This window comes from Podarcis erhardii (assembly GCF_964252035.2).
Source record: "Podarcis erhardii genome assembly, chromosome: 3".
NCBI classification, from domain to species: domain Eukaryota; kingdom Metazoa; phylum Chordata; class Lepidosauria; order Squamata; family Lacertidae; genus Podarcis; species Podarcis erhardii.
Genome location: NC_138507.1, coordinates 15760537 through 15780419, shown reverse-complemented (window position 1 = coordinate 15780419; position 19883 = coordinate 15760537). Strand labels below are relative to the sequence as shown.

Sequence of the window (19883 nt, the reverse complement as noted above, 5' to 3'; positions counted from 1 at the left end):
TTTCTCTAGGGCTCTTTGGAATTGTTCAAGAAGATTTGTTACAGTTTCTAGCTGATGCATTAAGCACTTGGCTAAGCTTCACAGACTAAGATAGCTGAATGTGCATTCTACATATCTTTTATGAACTTTCCACTGCTACATGTAGAGGTATAACATGCACTACTACAACATGTTGATTTCAGTGAACTAAACTTCAGAGATTTAAAAAAAAAAAATGGGGGATGAAGGTTTTTGCAGAACAAAGAAATGCCTCAAATAACTACTGAACAATATTCTGCACTGAACTTCCATTAATCCAAAACACAGACGTGTAATCTGTCTGCTCCTTTAAGTAAATGTATAATGACACTCTAGAAAAGACAAGGGTTAAATGTTTCCACCTTTTTTATCCCCCAGTTTCTTAGATTCCTAATGATTTCCATAGCCATGGAGCTTTAAATGACTAGATCTCTTGTGAACTTAATTAAGCTTGGCCTTTCTGTCTTCAGATCTCAACAAAAAGTGCAATCAATTAACAAAGGAGATCAGCACACAGTTCTTATGTGCTTATTGTGTGGGACATCTTTGGAAGGAAAGGCTAAGGAGTAAACCCTACACAAATCACAAGGAGAGTCCTTAAGGTGGGAGGGTGGTGTTTTGTATGCCTCCTTCCAGCAACTCCAAGCTGGTACCAAATGTATTGTTTGCCTTTGGATCACATGAGTGAGGCCAAGAGGCAGGTTGTGTCATCTGGGCAGCCCAGGACTTCCATACACAATGCCTGGATTGTACCCCGGAGAGGTCACTGTGATAGCATCCAGTCTTGTTCTTGAGCACACTGTGCTCTACCACAGAAGTATAGAGATAAAGAAAATGGATCTAATGAAGAAAATGCAACTAAATGCTTGACATAGTCTACAACCTAATGGATTCAGAGGCAACTCATATACTGGAAGGAAACACAGACATTGGGAAATGCCAATTGGAGGAACCAAACTCCAGTTAATAAACAACTAGTGAAAGACAGCTAAATTGCAATGTAAGATACCAAGTATATTCAAATATGCTTGTGAGATAGCACAAATAAATAAATAAGATAACAGACATGAGTATCTGCAATGGTTTATCTCCCTGCCCCCTCCCCCCCCCCCCGTTTCCTAACACACAATTTGTAATCTGCAGTCTCCTCATTCCAAGGAACAGTACTGGCGTCTAGGGTGTAAGCATATAGTATTGATGCCTGCCACCACCAAAATAAGCTATGCGTAACACTGACACACATCTTATTACCAGAAAATATAATTAAAATTAATGATTCACAATTCTTAAAACTAACTTTCTCCCAAAAATCTCTGAGGCAGTTTTCTACTTTTTTTTATAATAAGAACAAAAACAAAACAGCCTTGCAAGAAACTCCACCCCTTTGCTACAGATGAAGGTAAATACTGAATATTAACACTTCTAAATTATCTAGCCTTACCATTATGAGCATTAAAATAACACATTTGTTTTTCCATTAAAAATGTCTCCAAAAAGGGATTCTCACCAAAGGAGTAATTTAAAAGTTTTGCTGAGGACCCTCTAGTAGTAGTTTAATTGTGATTGGTCCTCCAACTTTTAACTTAAAGCATTAGCTAGGTCCATGTGAGGATCAATTAATGAATGTATTGTCAATACATTTCACTGTGGCAATTCTCAACTATTTTGAGTGAAAACTGTAAAAGTTGCACAAATGTATTAAAGCCACATATCTGCATGTTGACGAAAAAATACTCGATTTGGAGATGACTGAAATGTTTTTGGCACGTATCTAAAGCTGGTGAACTGTAATATAGCACAGCTCTGGTTTTGGCATGCAATCCTGGATTTTCCTTCTCCGGCGCCCTCTGGTGTCTGTAATGTAATCTTTTGACAGCCTGCTTATCCAGTTGCCTGACTGAAGCAGAGCCAAAGACCTGCCCATTTATGACATCACCTCTTTATTCAACCACTGTTAGGTGAAAGCTTTAACTTCAGACTTCGGAGGTGGGCTGTGTGCACGTAACTGGAATGCTTCCCCCCTCACTCCTTCTCAGTGAGGGAGAAGTGATTTGACATAGCGAGAGCTCATACAATAGCTGCTGCTGCTGCTGTTGCTGTTGCTGCTTCTTTTTGTCTGTGGAATCTGAAACTGAGGGTTTTATAACCGTTACTGGAATTATTGCTATTGTGCAGTTATAAATGGAATTTCTTTATAGATATATATTTTCTACTTCATCCTACTGGTAAGTAATTCCTTCTAATTTGCACTCAAGTTTGATTTTTCCCACCCAGGCATTATAAAATTCAGCATAGCAGAAGGGAGATTGAAGAAAACTGCTTTTAAACTACAATGCTAAGCAAAAGTAGGGTTTGCAACTGTATATAATTCAAGGCTTTTTTCAGGGTGGGATGAGGGGGGCAATGTGTCTGATGGTTGGAAACAATTGTTCAGACGAGCTCTTTACAAGCGTTCCAATCTAAATCATCAAATGGAAGACTTTACAAATGTGTTTTAACTAAGTGCTACAGAGCACACCAAAATTCAAGCTGCATGTTTTCCAATGTGGCCAATGCTGCATATGTGGCGTGTTCTCTTAATACTAGTTTCACAGCTATGGAAAGAGATAATCAAAAATTCATCGCAGAAAATGAGTGCTCTGTCCAGGAGCAAATGTCTTCGTCTGCTTGGCGGAACTTTTATAATCTTTGGGAAAGGGTAAACAGCTACACCTAGGTTTTAAAGCCTGCATTACTGTTTCCCAAATCCGTAGTGCTAAAGCCATATATTGCTTGATACAATTTAGCACGTAAGCCCACCACTCACACTCACCGTATGATATTCTTTCCTCAATGTATTGCAAAAGCCATTGCCTGTTCAAATACAGTATGTGACGTGCATAATAAGCCAATAAATCTAGTCATATAAATTAACAGACCTAAGCTTTTGAACAGAGGCTCATGCAAAAACAGTGGGACAGAAATTGCCATATTGAATATTTAAAAGAATCATTTGTGGCTATATCAAACATGAAGTTTTTAGAATATCATAGTCCTCTGAAAATCTATTGTCTCCACATGTTAAGCTCATGTTGCCTCCATATTTTAAGCTTGTCTGTGGCCATGTATTTTTTTTTTAACTACAGCATAAGTGAAACACTGCAATTGATACTTACAAGGAAACTCTAGGGTATGCATGTGAAACAAAATGGTTTCAAATAGTTTAAGAATGCAACAGGCCTGTCTCAAAAAAGATCAAGGTAAGCAAAGCCTACCATAGCTGCATAACCCTAATTCCTAACAGAAACTGTAAAATTATCCATGTTGATTGGTTAAGTTAGCATCCATAACATATCAGCCTATATCCCTTTTGATATACAATTAACTATTAAAAAGTTGTTAAACAAGGCCTAATGAACAAAATTAAATGAGTATCATTTTACACTTTGACTGTTGCATGTGCATGTAAATTGCTATTTTAGTTTATTTTTCTTCTGCAGTACTTTGCTTGGATCTGCCCAAGAGCTGTGGTTTACAGAATATGGAAAATATATTAAAAACCAATAGAAAGCACTGTCCACTTAACAAAGCTTCATGCTTTCCATGTAATTTATCTATCTTTTTTCAGTTTCAAAACCTAAAATTCAGTAAGCAATTTAAGAAGTGAATTACATGATTTATTTAAGCTGTAACTTTGATACTGCAGGAATCACTACCCTCACAAAGTTGGTGGAAGTAATGCAAAGACAATTCACTGTTATGCACAGAACTAAATGAATACTACAATCCGTGGGTAATTGCTGGGGGGGGGGGGAAATAGATGTAGAGGTTGAGGTTAATTCTCTACTTTTTAAAAAGAGTTTATAGAAAGGGACTGCCATGTACAAGCTGAAGTCTTACACCAACTTGTTCCTAAAAAATGTGAAATCACTGGACAATTAAAATTACTTCCACAATGGGATCACGCTAGATAGTGGTGAGGATGAAGCATTCACAAGCTATTATTTTATAGTCAATGACAGTTCTTTCCTATCAAGTGAAACAAGTTGGGGAAAGTTTAATTGAAATTTAGGGTCTGTCAGGCTTTGGAAGATTATTAATGATCACTTGCTCTGTTTCCTATGGGAGGCTATACTCTCCAAGCAATAAGAAGTTCAAGCTATGTTTGTAGTACTACCTCTTATATACAGGAAGCTTTTACAAATTTATTATCTGGATTAAAACTGAAGAGTTTGAGGGAAAGCTACAGTTTGTGCCACTGAAGCCAGGCTGCACTGTATTTTTATTGTTAATGTTTATTTAACTATGTCTAGCGAGGTAAACAAACATAATTTATGACATTTAATATACTAGATTTAAGTGCACAAGATTCCTAGGGTTAGAATTTTAGTCTGACATTTCTGGAATTATTTACCATTATAATTACCTTCCACTCAAAGTTTTCCCCCCAGCTCTATGTCTTTTCCTTTTCCTTTAAGTAACTATGGCCACCTTCCTAGCATCAAACCTGATTTACATTATTGAAGAAAACTTCAAATGATATTAAGTTTTAGAGCTCATTCTCCTGGGCAAATGAATTTAACTGATTAATATTGCCATTAGAAGTAGTGTAAATGCTTTTTGCACCCCACCCCCTTAGAATCCTTCAGCGTTCTCTCTCCAGAAGCCTTTGTGATTAAAACAGAGAAACTGGACAACAGCATTGGGGGTGAAAGGCAGACTTGCAGCCGCTGTAAAGAGATTTCTTGCAGTGTGTGCTACCCCCCAGTGGGCAAAATTTCTGCACTAAAGTCACAGAAATCAGAGCCTTGAGGAAAAAAGAGCCCTGTCTTAAATGGGGAAAAAAGTAATCATTTTCTGTATCTGTATTTATCTTTATTTGTATTTTTGTATTTATTTATTTTTGTTTTCTGAATTTGAAAGAGGCAAGATAGAGTATGAGTGTGTACTTTCTGTGTTATTTTTTAAAAGCTATATATAGATATAATGTGTATTAGGTGCCAACAATGCATATTTCTCCTCTGGGTTGAAGGTGCAAATCCTGACATTTATTTCAGTTGAATCAGGATGTGAGTTAATATTTATGACACCCCAATCACATGGAAATATGTTCAACTGATTTCAGTGGAATATGCTTACATCTAAGTGTGCTTAAGAATCATAAGTAAACAGACAAGAAATACATTGCAATGTTAAAAACTGATGTTAGCAAAACAAGGCAGTAATTTATTTTCAAATATCAGCATTAGAATAGTTCAATATAAATCTAGTAGTATTAAAGTAAAATACATCACTTGGAAGTGTAAAAGCAGTTCCTACCCAACAACACATAAGCTATCAGAAAGTAAGAAAGACAAAAAATATTAAAGTATGAGGTGTGCTTGAGCTTGAGGTGTGCCAAGAATTTGTTAAGGCCTACTCCAAGTACCACTTTGGTAAAATATATGAAAGCAAAGATTGGTCCAAAAATTTTAAACAAGTCAAAGCAATTGTTCTCTAATTGTGACTAGGTGAGTTTAGCAGCTTTCTAAAGGTAAGCTACAAGCTACAGCTGACAAACACTGCAATCCTAAATACAGTTACTTGGAGTTAAGTACCATTAAACTCAGAGGGACTTACTTACTGAGTAAAAATGCAGAGGCCAACACTGTAAGGCTGCATACCTAAACCTACTGATGTGCAAGCAAGCACCACTGAAATCAGTGGCTCTTCCTGCCAAATGAGGATGGCTAGGGCCAGGATTGCAAAGTGCTATTTACTGTTCCCTACTGAAATTTATGAACAAATAAGAGTTCATGCTTTTCGGGAGGGAGTGGGCAGCTCGTTACACTTCTTACGTTTAAAAGTTAGGGATCATCTATATCTTCTCAATGGGAGTTACTTTTTTAAAGTTGTATTTTCATGGAATAAGCATAATCATATTTATGTTCGCCAGCAAATAATGGTGGCCTTCATATATACTACAAAAATGCAAATTTACTACCAGCTTTAGCATGGGAAAGGCTAAGATAGGTGATCATACCAACTCACAATAGTTTCGTTTTACAGAACCTTAATTTAAAACTTATGGGGAAACTGTTTACTCCAGTGATCATGCTTAATGTAACAAATAACACGTGGAAATGATGTGATACATTTGTTAAATATGGTTATTTCCATAAGCCAAAGAAAATGTTGCTAAAAGAAAGACTCAGAAGCCCAACTTCTCAACAAAGCTTTACATTCTTTAGCCCTCACAAGGATATTTTAAGCTGCTTCTGCTTGCCTAACTTTAAACAAAAGATGAGGGTCCCCATGCTCATGAAACAGGGTGCTTAGAAAATATTTTGCTGTCACTACTAACCAACCCTGAGTAGTACACCTAAGAAAACATGTTGCACACTTCATTTTCAATACAACTGAGTCATGTTTAACCAAATTAACATTATAACAAGCAAAGTTTATTGAAAATATCCCTGCTTTTGAATGGCTGATAGAAGTCCAAAGCAATAATCTCAATGCACTTGAGCACATTATATATAGGAGCAGACACTTTCTTCAATCCACAGAGGGCACTATGAAATAAATCAAATGGCTATGCAAAACCAAAATTGCTGAACAATCACTTTTGTACAGCAAAGCTGAATTAATTCTGGTTGTCATGCTGTTGACATTTATAGCCTAAAGAGATATATCTGAATCTTCAGAACACTGCTGTGGATAGTTGCTAGAATGAAAGCATAGCCTTTCACGTCAGTATATCATAAATGAAGACACAAATTCACATATTCTAACTACTTTTTAAAAGTTTTGGCATAGGCAGTTGACCCACATCGTACCATAAAGTACTAAAATCAGAGTTTTGGGTATAAATATATTTATGTTACCTTTAATATTTAGAGTAAAAAGGCTCCTTTTGTGCAGTGCTGCCTTTGACACACTATAGTTTCTCAGGTCTGAATAGCTAAATGTTTTAATTACCAACTGATTGAACAAATAAATTGGGCACCACAGGAATTTATCACCACAGTTTTTAAAGCATGGTACTAATATATTGAGAAGTGGTGGAGTTAAAAACGAGTACTGTACATCTTTCTGTTTTTTCAAAAAATGTTTGTGCACCAGGATTTCTTCCATTTTCTTTTTGTTTTGTTCAAAATTAATGTTCTCTTTCAAAACCATGGGCCCATGAAGCTCACAATTTGATGTTGTGAAAACCTGGCCACAGTGTCTCTGAACAGTGGGGGGCATTTCTCTTTTCATCCTGCAAACTCAGCTATAATGACTTGATGTCAGGGAATATGTAAGGACAGCTCTAGAAAAGAGAAGGCTGAGCAAGGCAGCAGGATTCCCTTCTGTAGAGACCGATCATTGCTGCCTTTATTATGCAAACACATTGTTTTCAGCACTAGCTTGGAATATAAAAGCAAAGTGCAAGATATCAAATTAAATAAAAACTAAAGAAAACTGTTCCCTTCTAGCTGAAAGAAGGGGTAGGGGGGCTGGAAGCTTAATCCACATTTTTGAAACAGTCTTTTTTCCCCTCCAATGAAACTTGCTTTATTTTATCCTTTTGTTTTGATGTAATTTTGAGAGTAGGGATTTTAAAAACCCAAGAACTTAATGAGCTTTAGTGCTTTCATTTTAATCCAACATTGCTGCTAATACAATAGGGGCAATAAGTGAGGGCTTGAATATCAAACAATCCAAAAGGGAATGCATTTGAAACATTTGGTAACGAAATAAAAGTTTTCTATTCCCAGAAACAAGTACATTCTTTGCTCTAGGTAAGGTATCCAAACATGCTCTACAAGCAATTTAAGTTTGATATCCATTTCCCAAGAACAATACTACTTAAAATCCACTATCTTTAATTAATCACTTAGGTAGTTTAACATTTAATTCCTACACACATTATATGTCTTCTGCTAAATAAATTATTCTCTGTTACTTGAAACTACTTTCCTATTACTCAGTCTTACTATAAAAAAAACCTATAGTAATTCCTCCTTTGCTGGTTAACCAAAGTGGATTATGAAGTTCAAAAACAGATTATAAACTTTAGAACCTCATAGTATCCTCAGTATTTAGACAGCTGAACAAATAAGGCTACTTGCTAATTGAGTGATGTCTTCCAAGGTATTTATCAGGCTTCAGTTGTTGTTTTACATTTCATTTCAAGGTAATGGTGCTATGCAGAGTCTAAGTCTTTTATCACTAATCACTTCAGAAAATTTCATTTTGTTTCAGTACCGTATTTTTTATATATTCATATCTCTTAAGAACTGATGATGATGACTGTTGCATTCTGAAATCCATAGGTAAACACCAAATATTTAACCATGTTACATATCACAACAGAAACGCTTTACATTAATTTTGAACAAATGTCGCATTATACTTTGACTGGAATTACACTGTACCAATAGTCTTGGTGGCACAGGAAAGACAGTGTTTACACGACTGAGTTGCACAAGGTAGAAAAAGGAAACTGAACGTTTGTACTATTTCACATACACTGGAAATGTGTACATTACCTAGCAATAGTCTAACAGATGTTTTGGTGTGTACTAATGAGTACTTTAGAAACTCATTTCTAATTAGAACTGATACAATGTAAAAGGTGAAGCAGATTTTAGTGTGCATGGCAAACGTAAGGATGCACACATATTTTTAGTCCTGCTGTATTCAGTGTACTTATTAACATAGGAAGCCTTGCTACCCCCTCCTCCCCTCTTAAAGAGAGTTAGGTCAATGGCCCATCTACCTCAGTATCTATACTGCGGGTGAGGAACGTGTGAGGAACTACCACTCCAATAATCCCTGACCACTGGCCTTGCTGGTTAGAGCTGATGGGCGACAAGTTCCTCACCCCATGGTCTATTCACTTAGGGTTTTTCACATAGAAAATATATGCTCAGCTACTGAGCTACGCTACTTGCCCTTCTTAGAACTGCAGTCATATTTGCTGGGTTTAAATTTCCAGATGAGAAGGAAAGGTTACCCACACGCAGACATAAAAACCATTTAAATGACGTTTTACATTACAACATAGCATTCTTCTTGCTTGTGTAGAACAATCTAGCCTGACAATGCATCAGTCTGCAGGACTGGTCCAAAAGGATCCTCGTATTGTCAAAATATAGTTAAGACAATATTACAGTTTCAATTTTCAACCTAACTGTACACTTTAGAAATGTTCAGCACTGTAATTAACTACCTCCTCCTGGAGAATAAATTCGGAACTACAGTCACTAAGACAGACACCTGACCATTAGAAATTGTTATTATACCTTTGCTGATTTACATTTTAAACTATCGGCAACTGTCTTGCTTCCTGAATGCAGAAGACCATGAACAGTAGTATGCATGCCATGCACTGCACCTAGGCCTCTATTTGTAATCTAAAGAGTCATGTGTCACATTTGCAAAGCAGTTTCTCTTTGGTCCATTGATCAAAGCTGACTTCCATTGCTGTTTTGTTTAGACCAATTTCTTCCAATGCTGAACTTAGCTGTGTATCTGATTCAAGAACTTCAATTTTTTGCTCTATTAGTACTCCCATAATGAGGCTATATTATTGTAGAAATGCTAAGTCAAGAAAAGTTTGCACAAGGCAGTTCATCATCACTTTTGGATAACAATTTGCTTTTTCCTTACTTTTACAGGCACCAACTGAATGAAATTTTTGAAAGGAAACCCTGTCACTGGTATTAGCATGTTTTGGTTTCCCCAAGAAAAGCCTGTGAATTAAAACAAAAACCATCTGAAGTGAGCACCTGGCATTTTCAGACAGAATGAGGAAATATGCTGAGCTGGAAATTCGGATCAAGCACTAAGTGAATGGTGCAGCCCAGCAGGCATGGATTTATCAGGACACATCAACATTCAAAGTTTATAGTTGGATGATTGTGGACAGAAAAAAAGAAGCTATCATGATTCAAGCCTTAACATCACGAATTGTTTTGAGCACATAGAGCTGAAGTTACCATCTCTAGCCACAACATTATGAAAAGAACTTCTAAGCATTTGAGAATTTTTTTGTTAAAGAAGTTGTTCACACACACTTGGGGGTAAAAGGAGAGAGAACCCTCTTCCCTCTTCTTCAAAGTCTCATTCCTGCAGAGTAACAGAAACTGAAGCTTTTATCTTCAACAGCCTGATGTGCTTATTTACCATGATGAAACTTTATTGGAATGTTCATTGAACATAGTGGAACTCACCAGGAAAGATATTATACTCACAAGCATCATTTAAGTAAGTACTGTGAAGGAAATACAGCTGCGTGAACTAAACTATAAATTTCTCCAAGCCAACTTGGTTTCTAGAAAATCGTATGCCAACTGGATTCTAGCAAGCACAAAAGGTTCCCTCGCATCTTTAAATAAGGTAGGTTCCATAACAAAATATTATTTTAGAAAGTGGAACAATTAAGATCACTGGTCACGAAAGTAAACCATTGCAATGATCACATTCTACAGGTAAACGAGAACTAAAAGTTAACAACACAGAAGCAAGCACTGCCAAAGAAATATTTTTTAAAATGGGTTAGTAGGTATGACAAATTAATTAAAGCTAAGGAAACTGTGCATCTTTAAAGTCTTGTCAAATATCAGGTATTAAAACATAGTATGTTTAATGAGTTACTCCTCCTAATTACCACAACCGGTATTGCTCCAACAGCAAGAGAAGTTTTTCATTGCACACCAGTTCATTTTGTTGGAAAACAAAATAGTTTCAAAAACTTGTTTTGTTTCTTTTTAATTTTACAGAGCAATAGGAAAAAATAATCCTTATGATATAAAATATAGATATTCCATACCTTATTTTATTTTATATGACTAAGGAAAATCATTAGTATCCTAAGGCTGCAATCCTATTCCCACCTACCTGGAATTTACCTGAGTATGCATGGTTAGGATTTCACCCTAACCCATGAAGTAATATACAAGCAATATTGAAATAACTGATTATATCACATGTTTCAAGAGGTTTGTGCAAACTTTCATGTCTCCAGTATTACTAAGCTGACAATTCTGTTTAAAATGAAAATTTTGTCACTATGCCATCTACTTGAGGCAGAAGAGAAATCTGTTCTATATTTAAGCTTCCACTTAGGTTTAACTCCTTTATTGTACTTCCAATGAAATAGCTGAAGACAGGGAACACATTTCATCACTGTTCGTTATTAGTTACCATGCAGTGTGTCCTGTCTAATTATTCACTCAGTATTCATACTTCAGAAAAAAACAGTGGTCTAAGGAGAGTTTGAATACTTAAAAGATGAATTTCAGTATCATAAGGTGCTAAAGTAGTGAATTTAGGTAACATTGTGCCTTCATCTTATGAGTACAAGGCAACTACTCAAATTCAAACGATTGTGGGGTGAACTGTGTACATGCAGAAGGTTCCTGAAGTTTCTTTTTTTTAAAAAAAAGTTCCTATGCCAGCACAGCAAGCTATAATGTATAAGCAAGCAATCCCCATTTAACACACTATGACTTATCTTCAATTAAACATACATAGGACTATGCTGTTAGATATGTTGTTTTCATTTCAAAGTGATACTTCACTGTACTCTACTATTAATCTGATTTTTTTTCTCTAGATTGCTGAAAACCAAACACTAGTCTCTGGGCAAACCTCACTGCAACTTGACCATGATCAGTGCAACCTGGAATTTCATCCTAATTTGGACAAAGATAGGGCTTTTGCTCAAAATGGCACCTCACTCTGTCAGTGCCAAGTCCTGCCCTTCAGCATGCCGCTGTGATGCAGGATTCATTTACTGCAATGATCGCGACTTAACATCAATTCCTACTGGGATTCCAGAGGATGCTACAACCCTTTACCTTCAGAACAATCAAATCAATAATGCTGGAATTCCTTCTGAGCTAAAAACCTTGATCAAAGTGGAGAGAATTTATTTATACCACAACAGCTTGGATGAATTCCCTACCAACCTCCCAAAGTACGTCAAAGAATTGCATTTGCAGGAAAATAACATAAGGACAATTACTTATGATTCACTTTCACAAATTCCTTATCTGGAAGAATTACATTTGGATGATAACTCTGTTTCTGCAGTTAGTATTGAAGATGGAGCATTCCGGGATAATATCTATCTTAGACTTCTTTTTCTTTCTCGAAATCACCTTAGCACCATTCCCTGGGGCTTGCCTAAAACAATAGAAGAACTGCGCTTGGATGATAATCGCATTTCCACAATTTCGGAGCTGTCCCTTCAAGACCTTACAAATCTAAAACGTCTAGTTTTAGATGGAAATCTCTTAAGCAATCATGGATTAGGTGAGAAAGTCTTTACGAATCTAGTCAATTTAACAGAACTCTCATTGGTCCGTAATTCCCTTACAGCAGCTCCAATAAATTTGCCAGGAACAAATCTGAGAAAGCTTTATCTACAAGAAAACCATATAAATCATGTATCAGCTAATGCTTTTGCGTACCTACGACAGTTGTATCGGCTAGATATGTCCAATAATAATCTCAGTAATTTACCTCAGGGTGTCTTTGATGACCTGGACAATATAACCCAATTGTTTCTTCGCAACAACCCTTGGCACTGCGGGTGCAAAATGAAATGGGTTCGTGACTGGTTGCAAATGCTGCCTCTCAGAGTTAATGTACGTGGACTGATGTGTCAAGCCCCAGAGAAAGTTCGTGGGATGGCTATCAAAGACCTCAATTCAGAGCTATTTGATTGCAAAGATGAGGATATTGTAAGCACTATCCAAATTACTGCTTCAGTACCAAACACTTTATACCCTGTGCAAGGACACTGGCCAGTTTCTGTGACCAAATCACCTGAAATGAAGACTCCTAATCCACATAAAAACTACAGAACAACCGCTACCCCAGTACAGGAAATCATTACCATTGTTGTAAAGGCTGTAAGCACCGAGACTATTCATATTTCTTGGAAAGTTGCACTACCCATGACTGCTTTAAGACTTAGTTGGCTCAAGATGGGTCATAGTCCTGCCTTTGGATCTATAACTGAAACCATCGTTACAGGAGACCGGAATGACTATCTGCTTACAGCACTTGAGCCAGACTCACCATACCGTGTATGCATGGTTCCCATGGAAACCAGTAACATCTATCTGTCTGATGAAACCCCTGTTTGTATAGAGACTGAAACTGCACCCCTTAAAATGTACAATCCTACAACCACCCTAAACCACGAACAAGAAAAAGAACCATACAAAAATTCTAGCTTGCCCTTGGCTGCCATCATAGGGGGTGCAGTGGCACTAGTAGCTATAGCACTGCTGGCTTTAGTCTGCTGGTATGTCCATAGGAATGGGTCCTTGTTCTCGAGAAACTGTACGTACAGCAAAGGACGTAGGAGGAAAGATGATTATGCTGAAGCTGGAACGAAGAAGGACAATTCTATCTTAGAAATCAGGGAGACTTCTTTTCAGATGATATCTCTGAACAATGAACAAGTGTCCAAGGAGGAATTTGTAATACATACCATATTCCCACCTAATGGGATGAATCTATACAAAAACAACCACAGTGAAAGCAGCAGTAACAGAAGCTACAGAGACAGTGGTATACCTGATTCAGATCACTCACACTCATGATACTAAAGGAAATTAAAGACTTGTGGTGGTTTCTTTTTTCCCTTCTCACAAAGAATGGCAACTTGAAAAGGTTGCTGGCCTACTGCAGAACACTGGATTAAAAGACTGAATAAGCAATGTATTGTACATTTGCCATATAATTTATATTTAAGAACTTTTTATTAAAAGTTTCAAATTTCAGGTGACTGCTGCGGTTAATGTAGCAAGGATGCCTGAAAACAATTCTATATTTTAGTATTTTTTAGTAATTTGTACTGTATTTTCCTTGCTAATATTGAAATTACAGACCATTTAACTTTTGTGTTCTACTGAGTAAGATGACTTGTTGACTGTGAAAGTGAATTTTCTTGCTGTGTTGAACAATCAGGACTTTGCATACATTTGAGATCCTTGTAAGTATAAGCACAGGCCATTTTCACTTTGGTATTCGTAAAAGGTTAAACCTGGCAAACTGAAAATGTTCAGAAGTGACTGCGAAATTGATCAAAATACAATCTTGGGTATATGAAATACATAAAACAACTAAAAACCTAATGTGAAAAGTAGTGGGCAATACCAGTTACTTAGCTATAACCAGATTTGTAAGTAAAAGGATACTGCAGCAGATAGCTGTTGTCTAGGTAGGGCAGATGAAACAAGAATAAAGCACATATTACTGTTCTAAATGCATAAAAGCAGGGTCAGCTCTTATTTTTATGAAAAATAAAATCTAAGACTACCCTAAACATATAAATGTCCAAACCTAAATTTATTCATCATTCTATAAGAGAACGTTTGTAATTGCTAACTGCAGTTCTTCTAATGTCATGAAAGCATATACTATATATGCAATTAAATATATACTATACATATTTCAACTGCCATTGAGAATATTGCCCATTGCTATCACAGTTATCTGAATATTAACAAACACACAAGTGAAGATACTTTGATCTGGCTTTCTACTTAGTTGTGATCTATTTAATGTTTAATACCCAAGACATTTTGTTGCCATAACTATTATTCCCCAAATGAAAACCAAAGTGCATTGAACGCCCTTTGGCCAGTCTTGTATGTGCCTTGATCGAAAGTTATATGTGTTCCGCTTTTAACTGGGAACAAACTTTTCACACACATACACTTAATTATGGAAAGATATTGGTCTTAATGCTGAATAAAATATAAAATGAAGTATCATAAACTAAGTGCTCTTCTTAACCTCATTAGACAAACACACACACACACACAGTGTTACACCAATTGAATATTTAGAATGTTTCTGCACTAACTCCATCTAGGAGGTAAAACCTGAATTTCTTCCTAGTTCAACCAAACAATACAGGATATAACAAGTACTTTTCTCCTGCCACAGCTAGAATATTACAGAATAAAAGGAGGGAAGTTAAAATTGATACAACTAGGTAATTTAAGTACAAGGAGACAGTTTTCTCAGGAATTCTTTTACTAGGGTGATGAATGGCTATAGATATGGGACAGCATTGATCTTGAAATTATTGAAATTGTTAACTGGATTATCTTCTACATTTACATGATGTTTCTGCAATGATTTTAAAGTGTGTGATTTGGGGGAGGTAAGACAACATGTCTGTATTTTTGGCAGAGCCAAGCCAGCCATAGAGGCAGACTGGGTAGTCTCCCAGGACAGCACATTTAAAGGAGGGCAAACCATATCACAACAGCAGATTGACCCTGAGACCACATTATGTTTCTAGTATATCTGCATCCCAGCACGAACCAAAAGTCCACAATGAAGTCCTCCATAACATGGGAATCTAGGGAACATACTTGCTTCACGTGGAAAAGTCCTTGTCCTGCCTCTCCAAGGACAGAAATAAATTAAGATCTGGGCTGCCCCATTCCTACAATTGTTCTACAAGTCTGGTTCTACAGATATATTGTGCCAATAATCTGACTTCATATATTTTTGAGCTCTAATGCTTTAAAACCATTGCCTTAAAACACCAAATTGTTGTATTTCTAGTTGTTGTTAATGGATTGGAGATGATAATTCTTACATCATCCGCCTCACTTCATATATTACACAGACAAGTGGACGCGGACACACACACACACACACACACACACACACACACACAAGTTAAGGGTACTTTAAGCTATTGTTCATGGTAATTGATCTTTAACAGAAAAGTGCAGAGTATATATCATGCTGTGTACTCTTACCTTAACTAAGTAAAGCTGTGTTACATCCCGTTAGGATGAATTGTTGAAAGGAAACCATTATGACAAAATTTTAGTAGATAGGTTTACGTTTTTCTAAAATATCCTAGAGTCAAATAATTGGCAAAACAAAAATTGATTGCCAAATGCATGGCACAGCGATTGCATGTCCCATCAATCAGTCCCTAAAACCTTCTAAGTAGAGCCTGTATTTATGACGACACTACCTTATTCAGCTGCAAAAAAGGAACTAGTAGCTGAAGAGACCATCTGTAAGTGAGAGAAATCTTTCAAACATTTCTCTTTTCCACACATTTAACAGACAATAATCTTATTTCCATAAATCAATATCCAAATATGACAATAGTTAATGATGAAGTCTATTTGTCAATTTCTATATAATTAATTATAAAAAGAACATAATATTTGATCATTTCTCAAAAGGTAAAACTTCGAAGCAGGAGGAGTGATTTTGATGTTATGCAGAAAAATCCAGTAAGGAGGTGGTTTGGCTCCTGCAGGGAACTAATAAATTGTTTATGGCATGCACAAAACATATGATTGCAGAAACAAGTAGCTAGTGTGCCTTCACATGGACCTAATCCAAAAGTCACACAAAAAGCAGGCAAAAATATATTTCTGAAGGTAGCGTAGATCTTTTCCCCATCAACCAATCCACCCCAGATGATTAGCCTATTCCATTAAACTCTCACTTTAACTTCTCAGCATAATAAGGTCACCTTATTAAAATTTACATTGTCGATATGCTGTGCAAACGGATCTTAATGCAGGGATGGGAAACCTGTGACCCTTCAGAGATAGATTGCTGGCCTACAGTTCCCAATTACCCCATACTGTCTGGGGCTGCTGGGAGCTAGAGTCCAACAGCATTTGCAGAGCCACGAGTCATCATCGCCTACCCATTTTAAATACATTAGTAACAGGAGATTGGCTAGAAAGGCAGTTGGACCCTTTGACAAGGGAGTCAAATGTGTGCTAAAGGAGGATAGGGAGATTGCAGAAAACCCAAAACTGTCTGAATCTGGAGCAATCAGGGGGAAAGAAAATGGCAGCTGTACTGTCCCCAGAATAAAATATTTTTTTAAACGAAAAATGAAAGATTCCCAATGGTACTCCTAAAGATTAGTAGTTGCCCCGAATTTCACCATCCTCCCAAAAATGCACAAGAAATCATGCTTCAAATTAGATGCCTGTAAATGGAGCCACAAATTGAGCAACATTTGGTCCATCCCTACTTAGGATACATTTTTAGATAAATTTGTATGGAGACCATATACATTTTCACTGTCAGCTAAAACATGTGCTGACATTATTGCAGAAACCAGCCATGGACAGTCAGGTCACAGGCTACATTCTACATGTTCAGCATACACACAATCCCTCCACCCATACCCACCATCAATAATGGTATCTTTGCATAGTCTTTAAAACTGAGCAGGGGAGAAAGTAATCTATTATGTTAGCCTTTGGCAATGAAAAGCCAGGTTTATTTCAGTAACAACAATTAAATATATATATATTTAAATAGGTGGGCAATACTCAACTGTTTTTCCTCTTTTAAAAGCCAAGGCAGAAAACACTGTGATATCTTTCATAGTGGCTACCCCACAAATGTCAGAATATATCAAAGTATTACATTAAAATGTAAGACATTCATATCCACAAAGACGTGGACCCAAATGATCCTGCTTGTTACCAGTTACATAAAGAATCTAGTCCTGCAAAAGCAGTCACAGAGTTGGGTGCTTTCCTTCCATTTCTCTGGGCCTAGAGTCAGTTGCTGCATGTACCATCAATATCTGACAACTGTCACTGCTGGAAGCAATCCCACTGAGAGCGGCTTGTCTTGTGTACTCCCTTCACATTTGTCTATCACCCAGTAAGACAAATCTGAGCTTTTTAGAGACAGTCATATCAAATTGAAAATCTGTACACTAAAAGGCTTTTTAGACTACTACTACTAGAGAGCTACCCGATGAAAGGGAAAATTTAGAAGCCTTTACAGCAGCTTCAGTTTCTTCTGTTTGAAGATGGTGAGTACTACTAAACTAGTTCCCTGCCTTAACCTCCCATCGCACAAGTGCCCAACAGAAGACTGTATCTGGAAAAGGTTGGGAAGAGCACCATCTCTCTTAATTCATGCCATCTTTTTGCATCCTGTTATCATGGGGCTCTGAGATGGTGCTCATCACAGTATGACACACAGGTGCAATAGCATGGTTAGGTAATTTTATGCTCTGGACTTAATTGTTTTACAAGAGGGCTACATTTGAGGGCCTTCCTGTTATGCCCCAAAGTACTGCCCTGCTAGTACTACTTCACAGATGTAGTTTACAGAACCTTCCTGTATCTTTAAATAAATATATTGTTTATTTTCATAAATAAAGCCTATAGAGTAAAATTAAGTATCCTCCAATACTGCCATTCATATGTGTCTACTATCCACTATATGCAGCACCTTGAAACAAGATTTTGATAGTGAAAACATACTGATGAGGTCTCTAGCTGGTTAACAGTATTTAAATTGGTATGAGTTAAATTGTTGTTTCAGAGAAGCATAATCACTGGGGTAAAACCTATAAAATAGAATAATATTTTACATTATCATAAAATTTTATTGGGTACTGCTATATGTAGTCCATGAATCTTGCAGCATAAATGATGCATGCTATTTCTGGGGGTGGGGGAATTATATATCTATAGTGAATTTCTTGTCAAATTGTGCTGATTATGGCAGCTTGCCCAAAGCTAAATTCACTGTAATAAAACTCCTGGACTGGAACATGGTGCCATTTACGTTATTCACCACCTGAATTGTTTTTGCAGTATATAAACCCAAAGCAAACAGCTGTCAGTTTGAAAACCTCTGAAGAGCTCTGTCGCTAGGCACTGCTGGGCTTTCTTGCTTCGATGCTTTGAAGAACTTGTCAGCTGGTCCCTCGCAACTAGCTGTGGAGGCTGGATCTTAAGCAGCTGAAAGCACTGGATTAGAACAGCTTACATCTTTTGACTTTGTACCGGATCATTGGATTGAAATCACTTTGATAGATGCTTTTGGAGGATTTTGTGTTTTTCTGAAGTCCACAGAATTATATGCTACGTTTCTTCCCTTTTCGTTTTCAGCTTACTCTAGCAACCAGTGTAGGAGTTGCATTAGAGAAAGAAAACCTAGATTTACTGTATCAGCAGAGTATTCTCTCCTGTCCCTCCAAATCAACAAGGCTCAGGATGCAGCTATTAAGTATGTCTCACAAAAACAGAATGCTCCTACAAATCAAATTGTTTAAGGTTGGTGTCATAGGCATTTTTTTCTATAGGTGAAAAAAAGTGATGACTATGCTTTGCTCGTATTTAAAAAGCACAACATGTGGAGGGCAGATGTGGGCTCATATTGCATTTTATATGAATGGCCTGTGCAACTTTCTGACTTGAATGGTCTGGATCAAACCTAAACCTAGCATAAGCCTGTCACAAAAGGGCTTATCCTGAAGCTACAGTTTTTATCCAGCTTGTAAGATTTATTCATTTCATTTATATCCTGTCTTTCAAGGCACTCAAGGTGGCATACATGATTTTCCCTCTTCCTCCCCACCCCACCTTTGATGTTTGTTTGGCCACCCTGTAATGTACAGAAGGCTAAAAGATAGTAGGTAGCCCAAGGACACCCAATTAACTTCACGCCAGGGAGTTCAAACCCTGGGTCTCCTCAGTCCAACAACTACAGCAACACTGGCTTTCAAATACAAAGTTCCCATGCATAAAGTTCACATTTACTGAGGATAAAAAAAAAGGTAAAGGACCCATGACAGTTAAGTCCAGTCGCGAACGACTCTGGGGTTGCAGCGTTCATCTCGCTTTACTGGCAAAGAAACCTGACGTTTCTCTGCAGACAGTTTTTCCGGGTCATGTGGCCAGCATGACTAAGCCGCTTCTGGAGAAACCAGAGCAGCGCACGGAAACGCCGTTTACCTTCCCGCTGGAGCGGTACCTATTTATCTACTTGCACTTTGACGTGCTTTTGAACTGCTAGGTTGGAAGGAGCTGGGACTGAACAACAGGAGCTCACCCCGTCGCGGGGATTCGAACCGCCGACCTTCT

At 37.2% G+C, this 19883-nt stretch overlaps 2 protein-coding genes across 6 annotated transcripts in view; one reads left to right on the top strand and one right to left on the bottom strand.

Annotated features, from left to right (window-relative positions):
* Positions 1 to 19883, bottom strand: part of MACROD2 (mono-ADP ribosylhydrolase 2) — a 997401-nt gene that overhangs the window by 926095 nt on the left and 51423 nt on the right. The gene's annotated exons all lie outside the window — the stretch shown is intronic.
* On the top strand, positions 1975 to 18567 carry FLRT3 (fibronectin leucine rich transmembrane protein 3). 2 transcript variants are annotated; one of them, XM_081856031.1, is made up of 3 exons: positions 1975 to 2243; positions 9645 to 10233; positions 11585 to 18567. In XM_081856031.1, exon 3 carries the CDS (start codon positions 11637 to 11639, stop codon positions 13584 to 13586), a length of 1950 nt encoding a protein of 649 aa, XP_081712157.1. In that variant the 5' UTR covers positions 1975 to 2243; positions 9645 to 10233; positions 11585 to 11636; the 3' UTR covers positions 13587 to 18567. The 2 variants fall into 2 exon arrangements, with proteins under 2 accessions (XP_081712157.1, XP_081712156.1); XM_081856030.1 differs by having other exon boundaries at positions 9645 to 10365.